This window comes from Orcinus orca, chromosome 5 (genome assembly GCF_937001465.1).
Source record: "Orcinus orca chromosome 5, mOrcOrc1.1, whole genome shotgun sequence".
NCBI lineage: Eukaryota > Metazoa > Chordata > Mammalia > Artiodactyla > Delphinidae > Orcinus > Orcinus orca.
In genome coordinates, this window is record NC_064563.1 from 76,292,379 (window position 1) to 76,315,577 (window position 23,199).

General features: G+C 43.8%; 1 protein-coding gene across 2 annotated transcripts in view; it reads right to left on the reverse strand.

Annotated features, from left to right (window-relative positions):
* APOD (apolipoprotein D) overlaps nucleotides 1-23,199 on the reverse strand; it is an 86,961-nt gene that overhangs the window by 3,510 nt on the left and 60,252 nt on the right. For both annotated transcript variants that reach the window (XM_004278773.4, XM_033403751.2), the window contains exons 2-4: nucleotides 9,959-10,133; nucleotides 6,245-6,397; nucleotides 2,142-2,263 (exon numbers count right to left, since the gene is read on the reverse strand). In XM_004278773.4, coding sequence (XP_004278821.1) covers nucleotides 2,142-2,263; nucleotides 6,245-6,397; nucleotides 9,959-10,000 — 317 coding nt within the window. In that variant the 5' untranslated portion in view covers nucleotides 10,001-10,133. The remainder of the gene's footprint in view (nucleotides 1-2,141; nucleotides 2,264-6,244; nucleotides 6,398-9,958; nucleotides 10,134-23,199) is intronic.

Here is a 23,199-nt window from a genome sequence, read left to right on the forward strand (position 1 = left end):
CTGAGTAGGGCTGGAGACTGTGCCCCGCTCTCACCTGGGAGTCAACCTTTAAGACGGAAGACGGTCCATTTCTATCTGCATGCAGTTGCTTAGCAACAAACCAGTCTCTTCCCAACAGACTTTCCCCCTTTTCACCATCATTTATGTTTTGCTCCAGGACAGTTTTCAAAATACCAGTCTCTGATCATAAACTCACAATTTGTTCATAGGAAAAATGCATTTGTATTTTCAAGGGTAGCAACATATTAGCAATAATAGGTAACATTAAATGATTACCACATGCTAAACACTGTTCTAAGTGCTTTACACGTGTTACCCTATTTAATGTTCACACAGCCTTATGGACGGACGTACTATGATTATTGTCAATTTACAGAGGAGGAAACTGAGGCCTAGAAAATTACCATAACTAACCTAAGATCACATCATTAGTAAGTGGTAGAACCAGGATTTGAAACTGGGCACCTAACCCCTTCAGCTCCCAGCCCTGAGCCAGCTGCTTTGGCCCCAGCATTCTGACACTGGCTAAGGGTATTTTGCTCAGGCGCCCTGCCATGCCCCCTGCTTGTTCTGCAGAATCTATATCATTTTCCTGACTAACAAACCTTTCTCCATATGCCTTTGCTCTTAAGTAGAAGTGACCCTAGAGGCAGAGTGACCTAATACTCTGGGTACAGTTCAAGAGGATTCCTGGCCAACTCAGAAGGAGAGCTGGGGGCATCTGATGGGTTTTGGGATCTGTGTCATTGACTCTTGACCTTAGAATGGGACAAAATATTTCAAATAAAGTCATTGTTACTTTGGGACCTATAAAATTCCTGTGAGACCTTCTGGGGGTCTGCATCTCAATTCCTGTAGCCTTTACTGGGCTCTGAAATGAGTGGGATTTTTCTTTAGAGTTGCTCAAGATTCTTACTTTATTTCTTTGGTTTATGCAGGGTCAGAGAGTCAGCCCACTGTACTGTGGCTCACAGGAAGCTTAATGGGTAATAGGATGGCCATGCAAAGCCTCTCTGAGCCCGAGTAACTTCCAGGCTGGGTGGTAGTTGTTTTCTTGCAGTTGAACACAGTTCTTAGACAACTTAGGAAACAGGAATGGCAACCATCCATGCCCCGCCTCTTTCATATATCTTCTGGTCTCTTCCCCATTTCACTTCTCCCTGGTGTTGAATCTCAACTTCATCACTTATAAGCTGTGTGACCCTTGGGCAAATTACTTTACCTCTCTGTACCTCATTTTCCTCATCCATAAAAAGAGGGTTAATAATAGTACCAACCTCAGGTTGCTACGGGGATTAAATGAATATCTATGCTCATTTACGTGTACATACATAAATAGATGTATATGTACACACATGTATATATACATACACATACAGAACAGTGCCTTGCATATAGGAAATGCTTAATTAATATTAGTTACCATTGTTTATTGTTACTCTTATCTTTGTTGATGGCAGGTAGGTAGGAGTTCTTCCTAGGTTTCTTTTTAAGTTTATATTTGCTTTCTAAAGTATGAATTTTGGGATCAAATATCAGTCTGTCAGTCAAATATTAGAAGTAATAGAAAAATATCTTTCTGGAGGTTCTCCTGTTCACACAACCTAGAGTGTGACTATGTATCTGATTCTTGCTTAATAAGAAAAGGAGTTTTCTAAGAGTTAAAGCTGTCTGGAGATGGTATAAATTGTCATGGAAGATGTTGAGCTCCCAGTTTCTGGAAGGATTCAAGCTATGCTGGATGCCCTCAATCAGCAGACGATATAGAAAGTGCTTCTCTCTTGGTTTGGAGGTCAGACAAGAGGGTCCTTTGCTGTCCTTTGCTACCAGAGGGTCTGTTTTGCAATGAGAGCAGGAACCTTGCAGTTTGTGTTACCATTGAGTCCCTAGGACCTCTCACAGGGTGTGGGACACAATAAGGTGCTCAGCAAGTGGTCATGGAAATGAATGAGTGACTTCTAGTCCCTACCATCCTGCCTGCCAAAAGCTTTCCTCTCAGGACCTGTCCTGAGCAGGCAGCCCAGACCCAGCAATGTCTGCATCCTCCCCACACTAGACGGCAAGGACACCAGTCACCCCAGGACAGTCTCTGCAGGGCTCCCTCCCGGACGTGCCTTGCCTTTGAAAGCACAGCCTCTCACCTCAGCTCCTTGTTTATCACTTTGATGTTTCCGTTTTCCATTAGCGAGTAGTTGGCTTGGATGCAACTTCCCTTCTCAAAGCTCACTGGGATCTTCTCAATTTCATACCATCTTCCAAGATACTGCAGAGACAACGACAAGCACAGCAAACCCTGTGGCTCTCTGGGGACCTGCAAACTCTTCCCCATTGTTGTCTTTCAGAGCAGAGCCCTTTCCTGGGGTAACCAGGCAAAATGGGCTGCATTGTTCCCAGCAGCCACTGAGCAAGATATTGACTCAAATGGTAATAAGTGAATCGGATGTGTGGGCATTGGTTGAATGCCACAGTCCATTCCTAAAGTGCTTTTTATTTAGCTATGCTTTCAGTGTCCCCTTCAGTCAAAACCTATCTGAAATTCTAAACTCCGTAAAAGGAAGGGGTTGGTTTAGATGATGTAAGGTGCCAGCTCAAATATTTTATGATTCTCCAAGACGTCTTTGAATTGTGTGCAAAGTCAGATGTGTTTACTGTGGGGAGCTGGGTCTCCAGAGTTGGTTAAATTCTCCTCATATAACCCCACACAGGGAGTTGGTCACAAAGGCTTTTGGAAGGTGGTCAAGATTTAGAAGACCTGTATCATTCCTCCCCTGAGGGCTTGCTCTCTGTCCATAATTTTGGTGCACAGAGTCATCTTTAAAGGGAGTGAGCAACTGCACGGGTGAGGGTGAGGGGAGAGAGGCACACTCCTGCCTCCATACGTTGCTGGGCATAGAGACTGCTCTAATCTACAGCCTTCATGAGGGCAACTTGGCAATATCTAGCAAAACTAAAACTACATATACTCTGGCCCAACAATTTCACCTCTGAGAAGGTATCCTCCTGAAATTAAGAAACGATGTATGCATAAGGTTATTCATTGCAGTCCTATTTGTAATAATAAAAGACAGGAAATGGCCTAAGTGAGCATTAGTAGGGAACTGGGTAAATAAATGATGGTACATCCATACAATGGAATGTTATACACCCTCTTTTAAAAGAGCTATATGTAATTATCTCCAAGATACATTTAATGGAAAAAGAGCCAGGTGCAAAATAGTGTATATATTCAACTAACTTTTATGTAAAAATGGGGGAAAAGGTTATTATATCAGTTCTCTATTGCTGCTGTAACAAATTAACACAAATTTAAAACACCACAAATTTATGGCCTCATAGTTTTGTACATCAGAAGTCTGACACGGGTCTCACTGGGTTAAAATCAAAGTGCTGGCAGTGCTACATTCCTTTCCAGAGGCTCTAGTGGAGAATCTGTCTTCTTGCCCTTTCCAGGTTCTAGAGGCCATTTGCATTCCTTGGTTTGTGAATCCCTTCCTCCATCTTCAGAGGCAGCAAAAGCAGGTCAAATCCCTCTCACACTGCATCTCTTTCACTCTTCTTCCATCATCACATCTCTCCGACCACAGCTGGGTAAGGTTCTTTGCTGCTAATGATTAGATTGGACCCACCTGATAATGCAGGATACTCTTGCCACCTCAAGCTCCATTACTTTAATCACATCTTCAAAATCCCCTTTTCCATGTAAAGAAACAATTTGCAGATTCTGGGGAATATGGCATGGACATCATTCTTCCTACTGCAGTTATGTATGTGCTTTTTTATATATGTACATATTATCTCCCAAAAGATACACCATAAGCTGTTTTTACTGGTTGCTACTGGGGAGGAAAACAGGCTGGGATATAGGGGTGGAAAGGATGTATGTCCTTCTGCACCTTTAGAATTTTGAACCATGTGAATATATTTACCTAGTCAAAATATTGATTGAAATTATTTTAGAAATTTAAAAATGTATTACTCAACAAAACAAAATCAAGGAGATGCAGTCACCTTCAAAAAAGTCAGAATTTGAAATGAGAGCATACTGCAAATAGGTAGAAGTATTGCTTCGGTCACCTGGCTCTCTGCTAAAATATCTACCCACATTTAGGGCATAAATTTTCCACTCATTTGTTAAAGGACATCTTTCAATTAAAGTCACTGAACTTAACAGGCATTTAAAGCACTGAAGAATAAGTTTAAAGGTCAGCTGGTTTCATAGGCATTCTCAGAAAATCTCCATTATATACAATGCATTTAAAATAGTTCTATTATTGTTAAGGTGACTTTAATGCTCCATAATTAAAAACGAGGATACATGATTTTCCAGAAAGGAAGAAACTCAGAGGTGGAAGATTGCTTTTCATGTCATGTTCCCTCATGATCTCATAATATTTTTGTGAAGGTCTTTTTGTCTTTGGGGGTCTCCGTTTCTCTATCTCTATGAGGAGAATGCAATGTTTAAAGATAATTATGAAAAGGAAGAAGTAAAACTATCTCCATTTCCAGATGACAGGGTTTTATATATAGAAAATCCTAAGGAATACACACACACACACACACACAATTATTAGAACTAACAAATGAATTCAGCAAGGTTAAAGATACAAGAATTAATATATAGAAATAAAATGTATTTCTATTCTTACAATGACCAATCTGCAAATTAATTTAAGAAAATTCCATTTATAGTAGCATCAAAAGAATCAAATTCTTATGAAAAAATGTAACCAAAGAAGCATAAAACATACTCTGAAAACTACAAAACATTGTTGAAGTAAATTAAAGGAGACCTAAGTAAATGGAAAGACATCCTATGTTCATGGATAGGAAGACTTAAAATTGTTAAGATGGCAATACTCTCCAAATGGACCAACAGATTTAATACAGTCTCTATCAAAATTCCAACTTGCTTCTTTGCAGAAATTGACAAAATGAGCCTAAAATTTATACGGAAATACAAAGGGCCCAGAATAGCCAGAAGAACAAAGTTGAAGAACTCATATATTCTGACGTCAAAACTTACTACAAAGCTACAGTAATCAAGACTATACTGTGCTGGTATAAGGATAGATATATATAGATCAATAGAATAGAATTGAGGGTCCAAAAATCAACTCTTACACATATGGTCAATTGATTTTCAACAAGGGTGTCAAGACTATTCAATGGTGAAGAATAGTCTTCTTAACAAACCGTCCTGGAACAACTGGATATCCTCATGCCAAAGAAAGAAGTTTGACTCCTATATCACATGATATACAAAATTTAACTTAAAATGAATCAAAGACTTAAATGTAAGAACTACAACTGTAAATCACTTAGAAGAAAATATAGGAGTAAATCTTTATAACCTTAGACTAGGCAAATTTTTTTAGATAGGCCACCAAAAAGCACAAGCAACAAAAGAAAAAATAGATAAATTGGACATCATTAATATTAAAAAGTTTTGTGCTCAAAAGACACATCAATAAGGTGAAAAGACAATCCTTACCATAAATGGGGAGTTGATTCTATCAATATCTTTTTAGTGCAGGTAACAAGAAAGCCCCTTGGGGGAGTGCTGTCCTCTCCTGGGCTCTGTTTGCGTAACCTGTGGGGGTCCTGCACTCCTGGCTAGTTTCGAATCCTACTCTGCATTTACTGGCTGTGTGAACTGAGTGGGTTGCAAGCTCTCCGACGTTCAGCTTCTTCAGCTGCAGAGTGAGGATAATACTTCTGCAGCAGCTGCTGTCAATGCCCTGTCCCATGTCCTTTCAGCCCACCTCTGGGCTCACCTCCATCACAGCGGGCTTCCCATACACACTGCCAGCTTCCCACCTGGAGCCCCTGGGTCTCCTTCTCTGCCACAGGCTTGGCCAGTGCCATGGGAGCTCCCACTGCCCACCTACATCCGTCCGTGGGACAACCTGAGGCACATTCTACATATTTCCTCAGAGGATCCCCAGCAGGATTGAACCCCATTGTTCACAGAGTAACCTGCTCATGAACTCACGCTTTACTGCTTTCCTGCCTTCTCTGTCTGTTTCCCCGCATGCCCACTCAGGCTTCCTGGGATCATCTTCTAAAACATCTCTGCTCCCCAGTTCTTGTCTCAGGGTCTGCTTTGGGGGAGCTCCCAGTAAGATAAGTACCTACCCCAAGGCTTGCTGTGGCCTTTAAAGCAGAAAAATAAACCCGAACCTGGTAGGATGCTTATGCAAACAGGAGACAGCAAAACAAGCGGGGGGTTAGCCTTTTACCGCACCTTATTCACGTCAAAGTTCTCCTGCACTGGAGGATTTGGGCATTTCCCGAGATGGAAAGCTTGTCCCTCAGCTGCTCCTAAGAGTCCAGCCAGGGCAGGAAGCAGCAGCAGCAGAGCTGGGACCATCTTGGAGCTGGGTGGCTGGAGGTGGACCTGGAGTGGGGAGAACAAAGCAGCTGGAGGCACTCGGAGTCTCCTGAGGGGACAGAGTCCCCAGAGGAAAAGTTCTGGGCTGGCCGGTCCCTCTGTGCGCAGCCTCCCGCTCAGCCCATCTGAGCCCCTCCTCCCCCAGGGCCACCTCAGTCCTCAGTGTCACTGTGAGGCCCTCCACCCCTGTGAGTCTCTCTAGAAGCTTTTGTGCCACCATTAGAACACATTCTGCCTGGTATTAGAGTTTGTTGGATTTATTTTCCCAGCTCCCCCTGACCCTACACACCTAATTATGCATTTTTCAAGGACGGGCATCGTTTTCGATTCTCCCTGGACTCACCCACAGAACCTCGCAGTGCCAGGTGCAGTAGGTACTCATTGTATGAACAGAAACAATGTGTGTGTGTTGGGGATGGGTAGGCAAAGGGGTAGAGTGAAGCCATCAAGTGAACCATGAGAGAAAAAACCAAAAACAAACCATTCACTACATTTAGTGCCCTGTGAGATTCGTCAAAGAAATGCCTCCCTGACTCCACTTCCCCACCCTGCCCCCATCTGCCTGGCTGTTTACCAACCCAAGAGTAGGCCTGGGAACTTTTTTTTTTTTTTTTGGGTGGTACGCGGGCCTCTCACTGCTGTGGCCTCTCCCGTTGCGGAGCACAGGCTCCAGACGCGCGGGCCCAGCCGCTCCGCGGCATGTGGGATCTTCCCGGACCGGGGCACGAACCCGTGTCCCCTGCATCGGCAGGCGGACTCTCAACCACGGCGCCACCAGGGAAGCCCTAGGCCTGGGAACTTTAACAGGGAGCAGCGTGCTGGGGACTCCAGGGTCACCCTGACTGGATTTGAATTCTGGCTCTGCACATACTAAGTATAATAGTGTCCAATGGATGCTTTAGTTTCCTTGGCTATTAAGTGGGAATAATAATCATACCAACCTCATGAAGTTTCATGAGAATTAAATGAGAAAATATAAGGAGAGCATTTAGAGCAGTGTCTGACAGAGAAAATGCTCAATAAATGCTAGTTATTATTATGAAAAGCAGAAGCAAAATATTGTGTTTCCTGAATTTCTTTTTCTTTCTTCCTCCCTCCCTCCCTTCCTCCCTCCCTTCCTTCCCTCCTTCCTTTGACATGCTGTTGAGGGTATTTTTCATAGATGCTGTACATTTAACCAGAGAAGGACCAGTAGCTGACTTGTAATTGGGCAAAGAGCATTTGAGCCCAGCACCCTTGGGCGTGGAAGCTTCTTTGAGGAGGGGCAGTGGGCTGGGGTGAGGGCGGCAGCGCTGTTCACAGGGTAGGAGCCTGGGCTGCTCCCTGCTTCTTTCACTGACTTGCTCTCAGTCTGTTCTCCTCCTTGCGACTCCTTGCCTGTAGCTGCACGGGAGCTATTTCCAATGCTTTGCTTTGCCTTTCTGCCTGTGATGAAGAGTTCTGAATCAATGCAAGCAAGATGTTCTCAGATCTGAATATTTAAAAGGATGTGTCATAACAGGAATAATTATAACCACTTTCTTATGAATCTCTAAACCTCCAAATAACCTTTAATAATCAATAGCTTTTCTTCTGGAAGTTTTGTTGCCCGTTTTTCCAAAGAACAGTTACCTAATGAGTAAAAGCTGATGTGAGGTTGGGGGGAGGAAGGGTGGTCCCTGAGTCCCTGCCTTGAGCACGTCTGCTGTGGGGCCCTTTCCTTAGTCTCTGAGGCTCCACTTCCTGTCAGCCCCTACCACCAGGTAAACAACACTTGTCTTTTAACCTTTTGGGGGATGATGGATGCCAAAATCCAGCCTAAATCCACACAAATTTGCATTTCTTTCCAAGAGGTTCTTAGAACCACTGAAGTTCTGCTTTGGGCCCCTAGTAGGCTCCAAGCTCAGTGCCTTGCCCAGGAATTCTAAGCCCAGAGGATGGCCACACATTCTACACATTCTACAGGCACCCCCTCCCCCAAACAGGACAGGACCTTAGAGGTCATTTATCCAACCCCACCCCTCAGGTGTACAGATGGGAAAGTTGAGGCCCAGAAGGGGCAGAGCGCTGGGACTCGGGCCCCGTCTCCACTTCTCCATTCTGTCCCAGCCCTGAGCCATGCTTCCGTCTGTGCTCACCTTCGGTGGCTTCAATAAACACCTACCTCTGTACCTGATAAATCTCATTTCACCACGTGACAGTCCCACCAAAAGTCAGTTCGCCGTCTTACTCTGACAAATATCTTGTTACAGAATGTTCTATTGTGGGCTGAAACATGTTCTTTAGCTCTGTAGGAGGATTTCAGAGCAAAACTAATTCCCCTTGCCTGCTACCCTTCCAAAGATGCCTCTTTATTGCAGTACTTTTATTCCTATGATGAAAACTTTTTGTGAGAGGAAGAGTCGATAACACCCATCATTTTTTTGCAGTACCCCTTGCATTCTCCTTCACCCAGTGCTTATTGAGCACCTTCTGAGGGTAAATCACATTATTAACATATATCTATGAACTTGGGTACGCATGACTTATTTTTGCATTGTCTCCTAATACTAATGGGAAGACTGTCCTAACAAGGAGAGTTTAAATACTTAAAAAAAAGATATAATTTAAATATTATTTTAACTAAATATTAAATAATTAAAAAATAATTCTACTAAGGTTATGGTGCATCCACACGGGGCCAGAATTGACTCGTGGACCACTGCTCACACTCACTGAGCTTCTCCAGGGAGGAGCCCTGGCTTCAGTATTTTATATGTGCATTGAATCTTCACAACACCCTAACTGGAAGTGTCCTGTGCTGACAATTCTCTGTGTACTCAGTAAGGTTACTTCCTGACAAGCGGTGAAGCCAGAACTTAGGTCAGGTTTCCTAAGCGTGTACACACCTGCATGTTAGCCTGGACCTGGTGCCTGGTCTCAAGGAGCTGCAGAATATTAAGGACTAGGCTTTTAGATTTCACGTGACCAAAAAAAAAAATACATTTCCACAAGTAAATGGGTCTTAAAAAACCATTTCGCTATCGAATCTAACAAGAAAACATATCTTCTGAAGAAAATATTTTTGTATTTTCTGTTACTTTAATTTAATTTAATAATAATTAATTCTATTCATATTAAATGCATTTTCTATTCATAGTGCATTCCAATTCACTTTTCAGTCAATTGTACTGTAATGCACAGTGGATAACAACCCCCTGAGAATTCATCTATCACAGTATTGGTGTATGGAACAATTCCTCATTGTCTCATATAGTATAGAGGGGGGTGCGTAGTGCCAGCAGAAGACTTTGAGGTGAGTCAGCACTGCGTTGGCACCCCAGTTCTGGCATTTGTTGGTGGTCTTACCTTAAGCCTGTTGCTTAGGATATCTGAACTTCAGTTTCCTCGTCTGAAAAATGGCACTAACAGTATCTTCTTTGTAAGGTTGTTTATGGAAAAATGAGACCAAGTCTGCAAAGCAACTGGCCAAAGGCCCTCAGTTGTGTTAGTTACAATTTTTAGCTGAAAAGGGGCAATGAAAACTCAAGACTGTCTCTATTTTAAGCATTATTTATCATAAATGAAAATTAATACCACAGTACATACCTTTTTTATCAAGATGAAAGCAGTTTCCACATGCAAAATCATCCAATTCGAGATGCCTTCTCTTGGTGACTGGCTTCTCCCAAGCTATTTTATAAGCTTCTCAGGTCATTGATGTTTAATTTTAATGCATGCCACACCCCCTCCAGTTCAGGAAGGCTGGCCTAAAAGCTTCGCTCTGTATGAAACACAAAGATGGGATGTTATGTTCATCTCCCTCCCCCAGTTTCCTTCACAGCTGCTCCCTGAAGAAGAAACGAGATATTGTTTGTGTGTGTGTGTGAGAGAGAGAGAGAAAGACAAAGTGCATTTCATTCAAAACATCTTTTTTGCTGTGTGGATTTTCTAATTTAACTTTCTCAGTCAGAATGCACTGTTAAGTTCCAGTAAGATGAGTTGCAACATGTGTTCAAACATCTGTTATTTATTTTTCATTTTTGTGTAAATGAAAAAGCAACAGTCACATTTCCTGAAAATGGAGCCTGAATTCCACCCATGTGGTCCCTGGCCTGGAACATGACGCAGGCAACAGAGAGAAGGTTAGCAAACAGGGTTGGCTTTCTGTGTGATCCTGGGCAAGCCACCCACTTCTCTGAGCTTCAGTCTCCCCACTGTGAAGGACAGACTGTCATTTTTGTCCCCGCCAGAGTTGGGTCTGTAGGGGCTAAAAGCTGAGAACACCAAAGGTGTTTTCTGCAGCTCCTCTCTCTTGAGTCTTGGATGACTCTCCCAGCTACATATTCGAGGCAGCCCGTTCTGCTTGGGGTGGGAGTGGGGACGGGGAGCAGATTTAAGCCCAGGGGCACTTTTGGTTGGGCCTCGTCTCTCTCTGTGGAATGAACAGCTTTGGAAAGACTCTTAGGCGTTGGATTCTGTGCCTTTGTGATAGGCAGAAGGTTTTTTAATTTTATTTTATAGAAGTATAGTTGATTTACAATGTTGTGTTAATTTCTGCTGTACAGCAAATTGGCTCAGTTATAAAAATATATTTTCTTTTTCATATTCTTTTCCATTATGGTTTATCATGGATATTGAATATAGTTTCCCCTGCTATACAGCAGGACTTTTTTTTTTTTTTTTTTTTCCCGGTACGCGGGCCTCTCACTGTTGTGGCCTCTCCCGTTGCGGAGCACAGGCTCTGGACGCGCAGGCTCAGCGGCCATGGCTCACGGGCCCGGCCGCTCCGCTGCACGTGGGATCCTCCCGGACCGGGGCACGAACCCGCGCCCCCAGCATCAGCAGGCGGACTCTCAACCACTGCGCCACCAGGGAAGCCCCGGACCTTTTTGTTTATCCATCCTGTATATAATAGTTTGCATCTGCTAATCCTGAACTCCCAATCCTTCCCTCCCCCCACCTCCCCTCCTCCTTGGCAACCACAAGTCTGTTCTCTATGTCTGTGAGTCTATTTCTGTTTTGTAGATAAATTGGTATTTTAGATTCCACATATAAGTGATATCATATGGTATTTGTCTTTCTCTTTCTGACTTACTTCACTTAGTATGATAATCTCTGGGTCCATCCATGTTGCTGCAAATGGCAGTATTTCATTCTTTGTTATGGCTGAGTAATATTCCATTGTGTGTGTGTATATATATATATATATATATATATATATATATATATACACACCACACTGGCAGAAGGTGACACATAGATAAGACACTACTTTTGTACCAGACTTATATTCCTAAATAAAATTCATTCTCAAATTTGTAAGCAATAGAGAGAAATTTACAGCACTAGACCTTTAAACCTTATAACAGCAGCAGCAAGAGTGAAACCTTAACATACCAAACTTTGAGAGCTCTTTCTTTGGGATGTTCTTTACCTTTTCAGGAAAAGAAGGAATTCTTCTTCCTGTTCAGGGCACTGACTCTGACTGTACTCCTGCAATGCTTTCCCCTCAGAACTCTGCGCGGCTCCCTCCTTCGTCCAGGTCTCTGATCTAATGTCCTTCCTTTAAGGGCCTTCCTGACCTTTCAAAAATAGCACTCTTGTCACTATCATTTTACTTGGTTCATTATATCCTTACTATATCTTTACCTGAAATTATGTCCTTTATTTATGTTTTTTCTTGCTTATGGTGTTTTCCCCACTGGGATCTAAGCTCCACAAGTACAGAGAATTTGTCTCATTTTCTTACTACTGTACCCCTAGTGGCTAGAACACATCGTAAGTGCTCAGTAACTACTTATAAACTGAATGGAAGGGCCCTATGTATTCAAAGAATTTACTGAGTATTCTAAGATATGCACAAGGACTAGAGGTAATATTCAAGAGACTTCTATTTGAATTGTTTTCTGGGGAAAGTACTGGCCTGTAACTATTACAATAAATTGTTGCACAGTTTTCCACAAAGCAATATTGCTAAATTTCCAAATGTGTAAGTTAAGATTGATATATTTATATATTTGAGTCCTCAGCATGAAATCAAGAACTGTGGAGCTGAAGGTACTCGTCTAGGAGTCTTAGTGTGAGAAAAATCACATTATCTTTCTGGGTCTCAGTTTATTTTTTTCTGCAGGTGTTAGCAAATGATATAATTTAGGGAAATCCTCTTTTTATATGTTTCTGGAATGTAGAGACAAGCACAAGTTCTTAAGCATTATAAAACCAATCAGAATTGTGTTCTAAACAAGTCTTTATGTTTAAATTCCAAAAGAGTGCAATTTGTTGTAAACAATTAAAATAGTACCAAAATGTAGGCCTCAGAAAGTGTGTCTCATAATCCCATACCTCAGAGATTGTTACATTTGCACTTATTCTTCTCCATAGTCCTAGACAGATCCCAACATAATAACAATAATAGCAACTATATCCAGTGTACTGAAGCTTTCTTGTCTTTATGTAATAATGTATCTCTTGATATCAATTCACATAGATCTACTTCATTCTTTTACTTGCTGTAAAACCTTGTTTTTACATGACAGCACATTTCTTCAAGGGGATGGCCTGTGGTTTTATAGGGAAGTAGTTCTTTAGTTGGGTGATCTTTCATCATGTAGGTAATTGCCTCAGTGGTTTCACCATAAGACCCTCAGGGAAGATGAAATTGTTTTTGTGGACTTTTGTAGCAAGAAATAGAGAACTATCCCATCTTAAAAAAAAAAAAAAAAAAAAAAAAAGTTTCCCAGATGGAAATTTCTCTGTTTATTAATACGTGGTTCTTTCAACTACCAGAGTCATCCTGTATGCCTTTCTAAAGTGATTTTTCTTTTGTCAAGTAAAATGAAGGGGAAACACAACTGTACTTTTCATGTGAAAACCCAGACTATGAGTTTTCAATAGCAGGTATTCACTCTTTAAGACTCAGTTCAAAAGTTCCACTCTCTGGTTGTCTCCCTGAATTCTTGCCCACTCCATGCAGTGTTCATCACTCTCTACTTTGTGTTTCCACAGCACGTGTTACTTTGGTCTCAGGCCCATCACACCATGTCAAGCATCACCACTAGGGCCACCATCTCCTCCTGGAGACTGTCAGATCCTTCAGAGTAGGTTTGTCTTTTTGTCCCTGGTAAATTGCCTAATGCCTGGTAGGTAATAAGTGTTTACTAAATGTCACTGGATGATTGAGTGCTTAATTCTCATTATTTTGGGGGATGACCACATACTTCATGATTTATTCAGATGCCCTCTTTCCTCTCCTTCCTGCTCCTTTGTGGCCGTTTAGTTTATCACTAGGATCTGGAACCAGCTGAGAGTTGAAGGATGCCAAGCATCTGCTGAACAGCAAGAAAGCAATCAAACTGGTGAAAACTACAACTTGACACGGCATGGGGGAGGAACACGGAACTGGAAGGCGGGAGGCCTGGGTTCTTGTCCTAGCTCCGTTACTAACTCATTTATCCATTCATTCACTCTTTCGACAACAGATATCAAGCACTGCCATGTTCAGGCACTGTTCTAAGTCCTGCAGATGTAATGGTGAAGAAGAAAGACAAGGTCCTAGCCCTTGTGGGACTTACCAACCAGAACAGAGTCAGACACACAGAGAGGAAAACATATATGAGAGAACAGGGTGATGTGATAGGGAGTGACTGAGTGGGCCACTTCAGTTTTGTGGTCAGGAAGGGCCTCTCTGAGTACTGACATTTCAGTGAGATGTTAATGATGGAAAGGAAACAGTCATTCAAGGATCAGGGGGAAAAGCATTCCAGGAAGAACAGCCAGTGCAAAGGTCCTAGGGTGGGAATAGATTTCAGGTTTTCAAGGGACAGAAAGACCAGTGTGGCTGGAGTGGAGAGATGAGGAGGAAAGTGATTCAAAGTGAGTTTGGAGAGGTAGGCAGAAGCCATGTTACATCTTGCTTTGAGGAATTTAGGTTTTATTTCAAGTACAATGGGAAGCCCTGTACTTGTACATTCTACAAGGATGTGACAAGATTATTCAGTCTTCCCTGTCAAGTGTGGATTGTAGAATGGTTCCAGATGGATCAGCTGGGAAGCTATTGCAGTCATTCAGGTAATGGTGGCTTGGACCACAGTGACTGTGATGAAAATGGAGAGAAGTAGATGAATTTGGAATATGATTTGGAGATAAAGTGGACAAGATGTGCTGATATATTGAATATAGATAATGAAGAAAAAAGGGAATCAAGACTGACTCCTAGATTTATAGGTTGAACAACTGGGTGAATGCTCACGCTAATGACTAAAACTAGGAAGCCTGAGGAAGGAGCAAGTTTGGGAGGAAAACTCAAATTCTTTCATGGATAAATTATATCTGAGTTGCCTGTTAGACACCCATGTGGAAATGTGAAGATGGCAGTTGGATAGTCAAGTCAAGATTTGGGGAAAAGTCAGGGCTGGAGGCAGAGATTTTGGAATCATAAGCACATAGATCAGCGGTCCCCAACCTTTTTGGCACCAGGGACCAGTTTCCTGGAAGACAAGTTTTCCACGGACAGGAGGTTGGGGGGATGGTTCAGGCAGTAATATGAGTGATGGGGAGTGGTGGGGAGCTATGGGGAACGGTGGGGAGCGGTGGGGAGCAATGGGGAGTGGTGGAGAGCGAGGGGGAGCAGTGGGGAGCAATGGGGAGCGATGGGGAGCGGCAGATGAAGCTTTGCTCACTCACCCACCGCTCACCTCCTGCTGTGCGGCCCGGTTCCTAACAGGCTGCAGACCGGTAACGGTCTGAGACCCGGGGGTTGGGGATCCCAGAAGTAGATGGTCTTCAAAGTCATGGGACTCGATGGGGTTACAAAGGGAGAGCACACAGTAATGGGAGAAAAGGATGCTCAGGACAGATCCTTACTATGCTCTAACTTAGAGAGACTGACTAGAGGAGAATGAGCCAGTAAAGGAGACATAAGCAAAAGAGGACAGTGGGCTATCACAGAGCCAAGGGAGGAAAATGTTTTAAGGAGGAGGAAATAATCAACTTTTACTGAAAGTTCAAAGAAGATAACGAAGAAGCGGCCCCTGGATTTAGCAAATGGAGGTCACTGGTGACCCTGACAATAGTAGTCTCTGTGGATAATGGGAATAGAAGTCCAATTTGAGTGTGTTGAGGAAGGGAATTGGAAACAGCAACTCAGTTTTGAAGTTGAAGGAAAATAGAGAAATGAGTTTAGTAGCTGACAGGAGACATGGAGGTTGAGGAAGATGCTCAGGGCATGCACATGGGGCTGATCCAGTAGAGGAGGAATATTGACTCTGTAGGAGAGGCGGGTGGAGACTGCAAGAGCAATCCTGAGCAGAAGAGAGGGAGTGGGATCCAGAGCACAGGTGGAGAGGCTGGCTTTTGAAGGGAGCAAGGGTTCTGGGCCCATAGAAACAGGAGGGGATGCAGAGGGGAGGCAACCAGATTCAGGGAGGTATGTAGATCTGGTGGTAAGAAGATGTGGGGTTTTCTCTTTGTGTGACTGTGGTGAAGTCACTTATCTTGTTGAGATCTGTTGGAGAAACTCAACAATTCTGCTCTGATCATGGTAAATAGGTTTCCTTGAACACAGTCACTCTGCTAAGGACACCTGCCTTAACACCTGCTTCATTTATTAAGGGACAGAGTGGGGAAGGGGCAGGGTTCAACCTAGGACTAATTGTAATCATAGCTCCTGACTATTTAACACTGCAACACCAGGTCCTGTATAGGTGTTTTCCATATATTAGCTCTAATTGTTACATACCCTGCAAGGCAGGCATTAGTACTAGTCCCATTAGAGGGATGAAAAAACTGAGGTGGGAAGATGTGGTCATGCAACTTTTCTAAAGTGATGAAGTGAGAATTTAAATCCTAACGTGTAACTCCAAACCCATACTTTTAACCATTATGTTCTATTGGCCCAGCAATAGAAAGGGGTGAAAGGGTTCACTGAGAGATTGGCCAGGGGTTTAATACCTTCCAACCTTCTCAGCAGAGAAGGATGATACCAACTGCTTACTAATTCCTGAGAAATGCTGAGGCAAGCAGGAGGGCTGAGTTTTCTGCATCAGGCTCAGAAACTAGTGTTCCAGACTCCTTGACAAAGGCCACCTGAAAGCAGAGGAATTGAACCCGTCCATCTAGTCCATCATCCAACACTGTCATCCAACAAATTCCAGGAGCTGGGACATCTGCTACCAGTTACCTCAGTCAACTTATTGTGGCTTTAAGCTTTTCCAGATGTTTGCTGGGAAACAATCTTTGTCCAGTTTTGTAATCCAATATAGACTGAGGCCAGTTCTTATGAAGATATATGGGGCTGGCAGGGCCACCTCCAAGCCTTCCAATGGGACCAAAATTCAGGATTTTTTTTTTTAATTCAGGATTTTTTAAAGCAGAAGCAGTAAGAGCTCTGTTTTGATTTTTTTAATTTTCTAAGATAATAAATAGATTGGTGGACAGAGCTCGGGTTCTGGAACAGGGCGATGGGGTTCTTGCCTCGGCTCTCTTACCTCTTAGCTGGGTGACTTTGGAGAGTTTCCTGAGCTTTCAATCCAGGGTTTCACTATCAGGTGTTTGTAATATGGAATCCATGGGTCTCCATGGGAGGTTGATAGAACCCCATTTCAATAAAATTGAATGCTTTTGCGATCCTGTTTTGTTTTACGCATTTATGGACATTTTTGCTGAGTTGTCAGTGGGTCCATGGCACAAAAAGGGCAGGAACTTGAGAGAGGATGTCTGGAGTCCCTGCTTGATTCGACATAATTTCCATGAACATACCTTCTGGGAGAGAAATTTCTTTAACGAAGTCCAACTGAGTGTGCAGGAGTGAAGGGCAGTTTCCCAATGCTGGTGAGAGAGGTCAGTAAATAGGAGGTGATGGAGCATCACATTTGGGCTGGGGCCCAGGTGACAGAGGGAGAGAGCCAGACTCCAGGCTCTCACATGCTGTCTTCATCTGGGTAGAGGGGCTGAACCATCACACACTTAGATGTGTATTTGGGGCGCACCCCCGAGAGGCAGGAGCAGCCTGCAGACTTCGAGTCTCAGGTGCCACGTGCTGCCTTGAGTGAGAAGCTAAGAGGGAGGGAGAGGGTGGCAGCAGGAGAACCATGACCTGGCCCATCCTTCTATCTCTGTGTTACTTTCGCTCCTGTAACACAGTTTCCGATAATAAAGTGATGGTAGAATAAATAGAGAGCTTTCACTGACTGATGAGCCAGCTCTCGGGTACTAGACACTTGTTATGCTGGGTACTCTACATATATTATCTCCTCCAAGCCAAGAGCAACCATGCAAGGTAGATATAATTATATCCATTTTGTGGAGCAGAGAACTTGCTCACAGGTTAGGACTTGCCCAACATGGTGCAGCGAGTGGCTGAACTGGGATTTGTAACCACTTCGGAATTCACCTTCTCGTGAACGGGAGCTATTGGCCAGTCTCTTGGTCCAAGGTAGTCCCTCTTACAATGGGACATGCCCCAATTTGAAGAACAGGATTTCTATGTCTCCATCTAAGTCTTTAAGAAAATGACCATTTGATTTATTATGTACTTTGTCAAAAGTGGTATTGTTGTACCGTGTCTAGAGTTTTGTGTTTGGCCTTGGAGCCTCCTTTTAAGTTTTCTGAAATACAAGTAGGTCCTCATTACAGCGAGGAAGAGAGTATTATTGGATTTGAGAGTCACAGCATACTCCATTAAGAATGGCAAGTGGTTTTCCATGGGCTACATCTCCTGGAGGGAGCAAGTGGGTGTGGGGGAGAGGAGGTGACTGAGAACCACAGTTTCATTGGTTCCTGGATTTGGGTGGAGGCTGTATAGTAGATCTGTTACTGACTCGAGAATACATCAGTGCATCCCTTGGTCTTGCATGCTTTGCATGGGGTCTAAGAGCCTCTATTTTAGAATTATTGATGGAGTGAAATAGTATTCTTTTGTGCTTTTTTTCCCCCAAATGTCTTGTGTTAGTGACTCTTCCTTAGTCCAGTGGTCCTTAACTCTGGTCACATATACCTGGGGTTCTTTTAATAAGACTGATTCCTGGGCCCTATCTCCAAAGATTCTGACTTAATAGATCTGTGTGAGGGCCTAGGCATCAGTAACTGTTAAAAGCTCTGCCAACATAGAAAACAAACTTATGTTACCAAAGGGGAAAGCAGGGGAGGAATAAATTAGGAGTTTGAGATTACCAGATACAAACTACCATATATAAAATAGATAAACAACAAGGTCCTACTGTGTAGCACAGGGAACTCTATTCGATATCCTGTAATAAACCATAATAGAAAAGAATATATATCTATATCTGAATCACTTTGCTGTACACCACAAACACAACATTGTAAATCAACTATACTTCAATAAAAAAAAGAAAAGAAAAGCTCTGCCAATGATTTCAATGTGCAGGGAGGTGAGAACCACGGAGTCATTGTCTTGCTTGCCTTTGGCCATCCTGCTTGCGGCTCCCTTACCTGGAAGGCCTCCCTGCCCTCTTCACCTGGTCAACTCTCGCTGGTCCTCCAGGAACACTGAAACACTGGTTGGGCTCTGTGGCCTCCTCTGTGCTCCTAGGACTGTTTGCAAAATCTCTCTCTAACACATCCCCCAGTGTTCTAGTGTGTGGTTTGTCTCTCTTCCCTACAGGGCTGTACGTGGGAAGGGATGTGGCCTTATTTCTTTGAAGCTCCAGCTTCCAGCACGGTGCCTGGCACAAAGTAGGAGCTTGGTAAATGTTTGTTGAATAAGTGAGGGCATGAAAATATTTGGAGGGAAAGAATCAGAAATGTGGCCAGACATGTCTGGTCCTTTTCCATTCTCTGGGGGCCCTGAGGACACATCAGGAGAGCTTAGGATGAGTGTGTTTGGCTGCATGTGAATCTGACGTTCAGAGATACACGTATTCGGTTTTTAAAAAGGTCCCCCGCACCTCATCATAGTATATACCACAACAAATATTGAAGTCTCAGGGGTTCAGCTCCAGCTACCCCTGTGTAGCCATCACTCAGCCCATAGCGTCTGCTCAGCTTATGAGTCAAGCTGCCTCTTTGTCCTTTACAGAGATGTTGGTTCTATCTCAGAGGAACAAAGAAAACATTCTGACTGTGAGAGAACGGCTTTCGGGGTTTTCCTGACGCAGCCCTGGAGAGAAGACACTTTTATTTCTATCTGTTCAGTGGGGATCAGTAGAGACACGGGTGTGTCCATGGCCTTCAATCATGACATTCACATAAAGACACGGCTGGCAGAGCCTCCTTGCGGTGGGCACTCTGAGGTTTTCAGGTAGGATAGTCTGATCTTTAATGAAAATAGAGAGGGATGAGGAGGAGGAGAAAGCTCTTTCTATTAAGAACCTACCCAGGGCTTCCCTGGTGGCGCAGTGGTTGAGAGTCCGCCTGCCAATGCAGGGGACGCGGGTTTGTGCCCTGGTCTGGGAGGATCCCACATGCCGCGGAGCAGCTGGGCCCGTGAGCCATGGCTGCTGAGCCTGTGCATCCGGAGCCTGTGCTCCGCAACAGGAGAGGCCACAACAGTGAGAGGCCTGTGTACCGCAAAAAACAAACAAACAAACAAAAAACCAACCTAGTGGCACTCAAATACTATTCCAGAGACTCTGTGTTAATTCGTCTACTCCTTACAGTAACCCCATGAAGTAGATATTGTCTTTATATTATTTTTACCTTTGAGTCACTTTTCTTCAATACCTACATACTCTGTCTCCAAATATTCTCCATCCAGCCTCCTAAATTTCTATTTCATCCCTTCTCTGTTTCCCCAGTGGCAATACCTTACCTCAGGCCGCCATCTAATTTGACGTGAGAAGGTTCAAGTGTCACTAAGCTCATACCGTATGTCACAACCATAGTGGGAGCTGCATTTGGACTTGGGTCTTGGAGTAAAGGGACCTCCTCTGTTGAGTCAATGATTCTGAGACTTACCAAGATTCCCTTGAGGTTTCTGACTAATCCCCTTAGACTTCCTTCTGTCTCCCCCACCCCAGGCCTAAATCTTTGACCTGTTCTCATAAATCAATAATTTATTAATTTAACAAATGTTTACGGAGCACTTCGCAAGGACTAGTCATTTTGCTAGGCACCAGGAAGATGAGATGTACGAGATCAAACCCCTGTCCTTGTGGACTTTGCTATTCTGGCTTCTTTCCCCTCTGAGTAGTTGCTCTGGTCACTTGTTTCTCAGCTTCCCTCACCTGGATCAGTGACCTTTGTAGCAGAAGCTGAACATGGCCATTAACCAGACAAACTCCTGAAGACTCAGGATCTCTGCTCCCTGCCGTGAGGGGCACTGGACAGCTCCATTCTGCCTGTCCAGGGGCTTCAAATTGTCTCTTACATTCCCCTCCCACAGCCATATCCACTTGAGAGATGGGCAAAGCTTAGGGACTCTTAGCATCTCAGGGCTCAGCCTTGCAGGTACCACTCTGGGTATCTTGGGACCACAGGGGACCCTAGTCTCCAGGGAAAGAAGCCTGTTGACCTGTCAGCCAGAAATCCTTTTATCTTTGGTATCATGAACTCTCAAGTAAACACGTCTTATATACATTTTGCCCTAAATGATCCAATGTCTGCTTTCCTAGCACATTCTATGTCTTTGGACTGGGATGCTTTGATGTAGTTAGAATAACAAAAATTTAGGAAAACAAACTCAACTTTTAAAAGAAAAATATGTGAACGAAAGAGTTGGTTCATCAAATATGCTTCAAATAGGGAGATTTCAATCATGACCAGAAGGCCCGTGATTTTCTTAAAAGGGTCAAGGAAGGGCTCCCCTAAAGAAAGTCTGCTGGGTCTGAAGGAAGGTCCCACCTCACAACTCTAAGGGATGAACACACACACTTTGCCTCTTTTCTCTACATTTGGCCTGAGATGATCTTCAGGTTGTCATAACTATTCCAGGTTGAGAATTTCACTTCATTGAGATTCACCCTAACTCACTCAAAAGAACCCAACAGATGGTCTAAAGATTTAGGCATCAACCTAATTCACCCCCTCCCCTTTTCTCCTACTAGCCAGGGCCCAGAGCTGTGGAATTTTCCAGAAGCTGGTGCTTCCAGTTGAGGGGAAGTGACTGGATTTCCCAGGACCTTCCCACTTCAGGAGGGTTATTTGAAAAGATATCCATGGCCTGCTTAGGGAATATTACAAGTTGTAGTGTGGGGATGTGCTTGGGCAGGGATGGGCTTCAACTGAGGCCCTGAGGGACTGAGTTTGAAACAGGGGAGAAGGAAAAATTTAAAAAAACAACAACCAAAAAACAAAAAACCAAACAATGGTACAAAGGAAGCACTGTTCCCATGAACAGATGGAGTGGCGGGGTCAGCTGAGCCCAGGTCACTGTACCAGGCCTCCCATAGCATCTGTGCTGGGTTGGGAGGAAGCACATCTCTGGTCCAGGGACAGAGTGGGCCAGGGAAATGGCCCAGGGGATAAATGGCTACATTAGGACGTCGTGCAGAGCAGAGGGATACCCTTAGGACTTTAGATTGGGAAACTGGATAAGTGGAGGGGAATTTCTAGCTCTACTATAGGAGTCCTGCAGTGTAGACTGCCAAATAGAATAATGCAAGTGGCATAGTGAACATTCTGGCTTGAAATATACAGCTTAACTGCTACCTGTTCAGATTAACCAGATAACGGCCAGATCTTCAAGTCCCACAGGGATCTGTGGACACAGGCACAGGAGGCTGCCTTTGGACTTGCAGCTGCTTCTAACATATGTGATACACGCAGACATGCAGTTATTCTGTATGCTCTTTAAGGCCTCTTCCTTTCCTGAGCATCTAAAATTTTAGAGACCTACAGCTAAACATGTTAGGGATGAGTCAGGCTGTGAATGGTCACTGGGTGGACAGCAGAGGGAAGGAAGGATTCATGTGACCAACCTTGTCCTCCATGATACTAGACCCTACTCAGATCCCTGAGAGTGTCAGGGATGAGGGAGTTTGTAGTCTCCTCTCAATGATGTTGTAGCCAACTAAGGTTTATCCTATTTTGTCTTATTTCAATTTTGGTATCTTGACAGGCCATTATTATTTACAGCCAAGAATCAGTGAGAATCTCCGTAACAGCTCAGTTAAAGAATCCTCCTCATGTTAGGACTTCTGGAAAGAGCACAGGTCTGTGAATCAAGACAGACGGGTTCTAGGCCCAGCTTTGTCATCAATCTGTGGCTGACTTTGGCAAGGAACTTCCTCTGCCCAGATCAAAGTTCATCCTTTCTTGCCACTAACATTCTATGACTGTGATTTGGTACCTAGTATAGGAAGAAGACAAGACCCCAGGCAGGTCAGGGGAGTCAGAAAGGGAAGTTGGGAGAAGGTTGTATTAGCTTAGGAACCATTAAAATCCTTGGATCCCTACATAACTCTGCTTGCATCTTTAAGTCCACTGGCCTCACTCTACCTCCCAAACTGTCAGCTCTGATCAGGGCCTGTGGGCTTCCACAGAAGCACCAAGACTCACTGGGTCCCCATTTCTTTTATGCACCCACCATGGGGGTAGAGAGTCAGAGAGATAGGCTGTGAGGTGAGAAAGGAGGCCGTGTGGAGAGTGCAGCTGGGGAAGATGCTTCCATTTTGAAACCATTTGCTGCAGGCCCTCCAGCCTCAGCACCAGGAGAGGACTATAGTCATGGATGAATAGCTTATGCTGTTGTCTTAGATGAAACTGTTTATATGAAACAGGAAATGCAAACACAGGTTCTGTTTTTCTGCACTGCATTTCTCTGATGGGGATAATAATAGTTGTGCAACCCGGAGTGTGGTTATTAAACCCATCCTATGGTCACAAAGAAGCTGTGAGAAAGCCAACAGGCACAGACTCCCCAAGGCAGGATTTGGAGATTTTGCAAATTT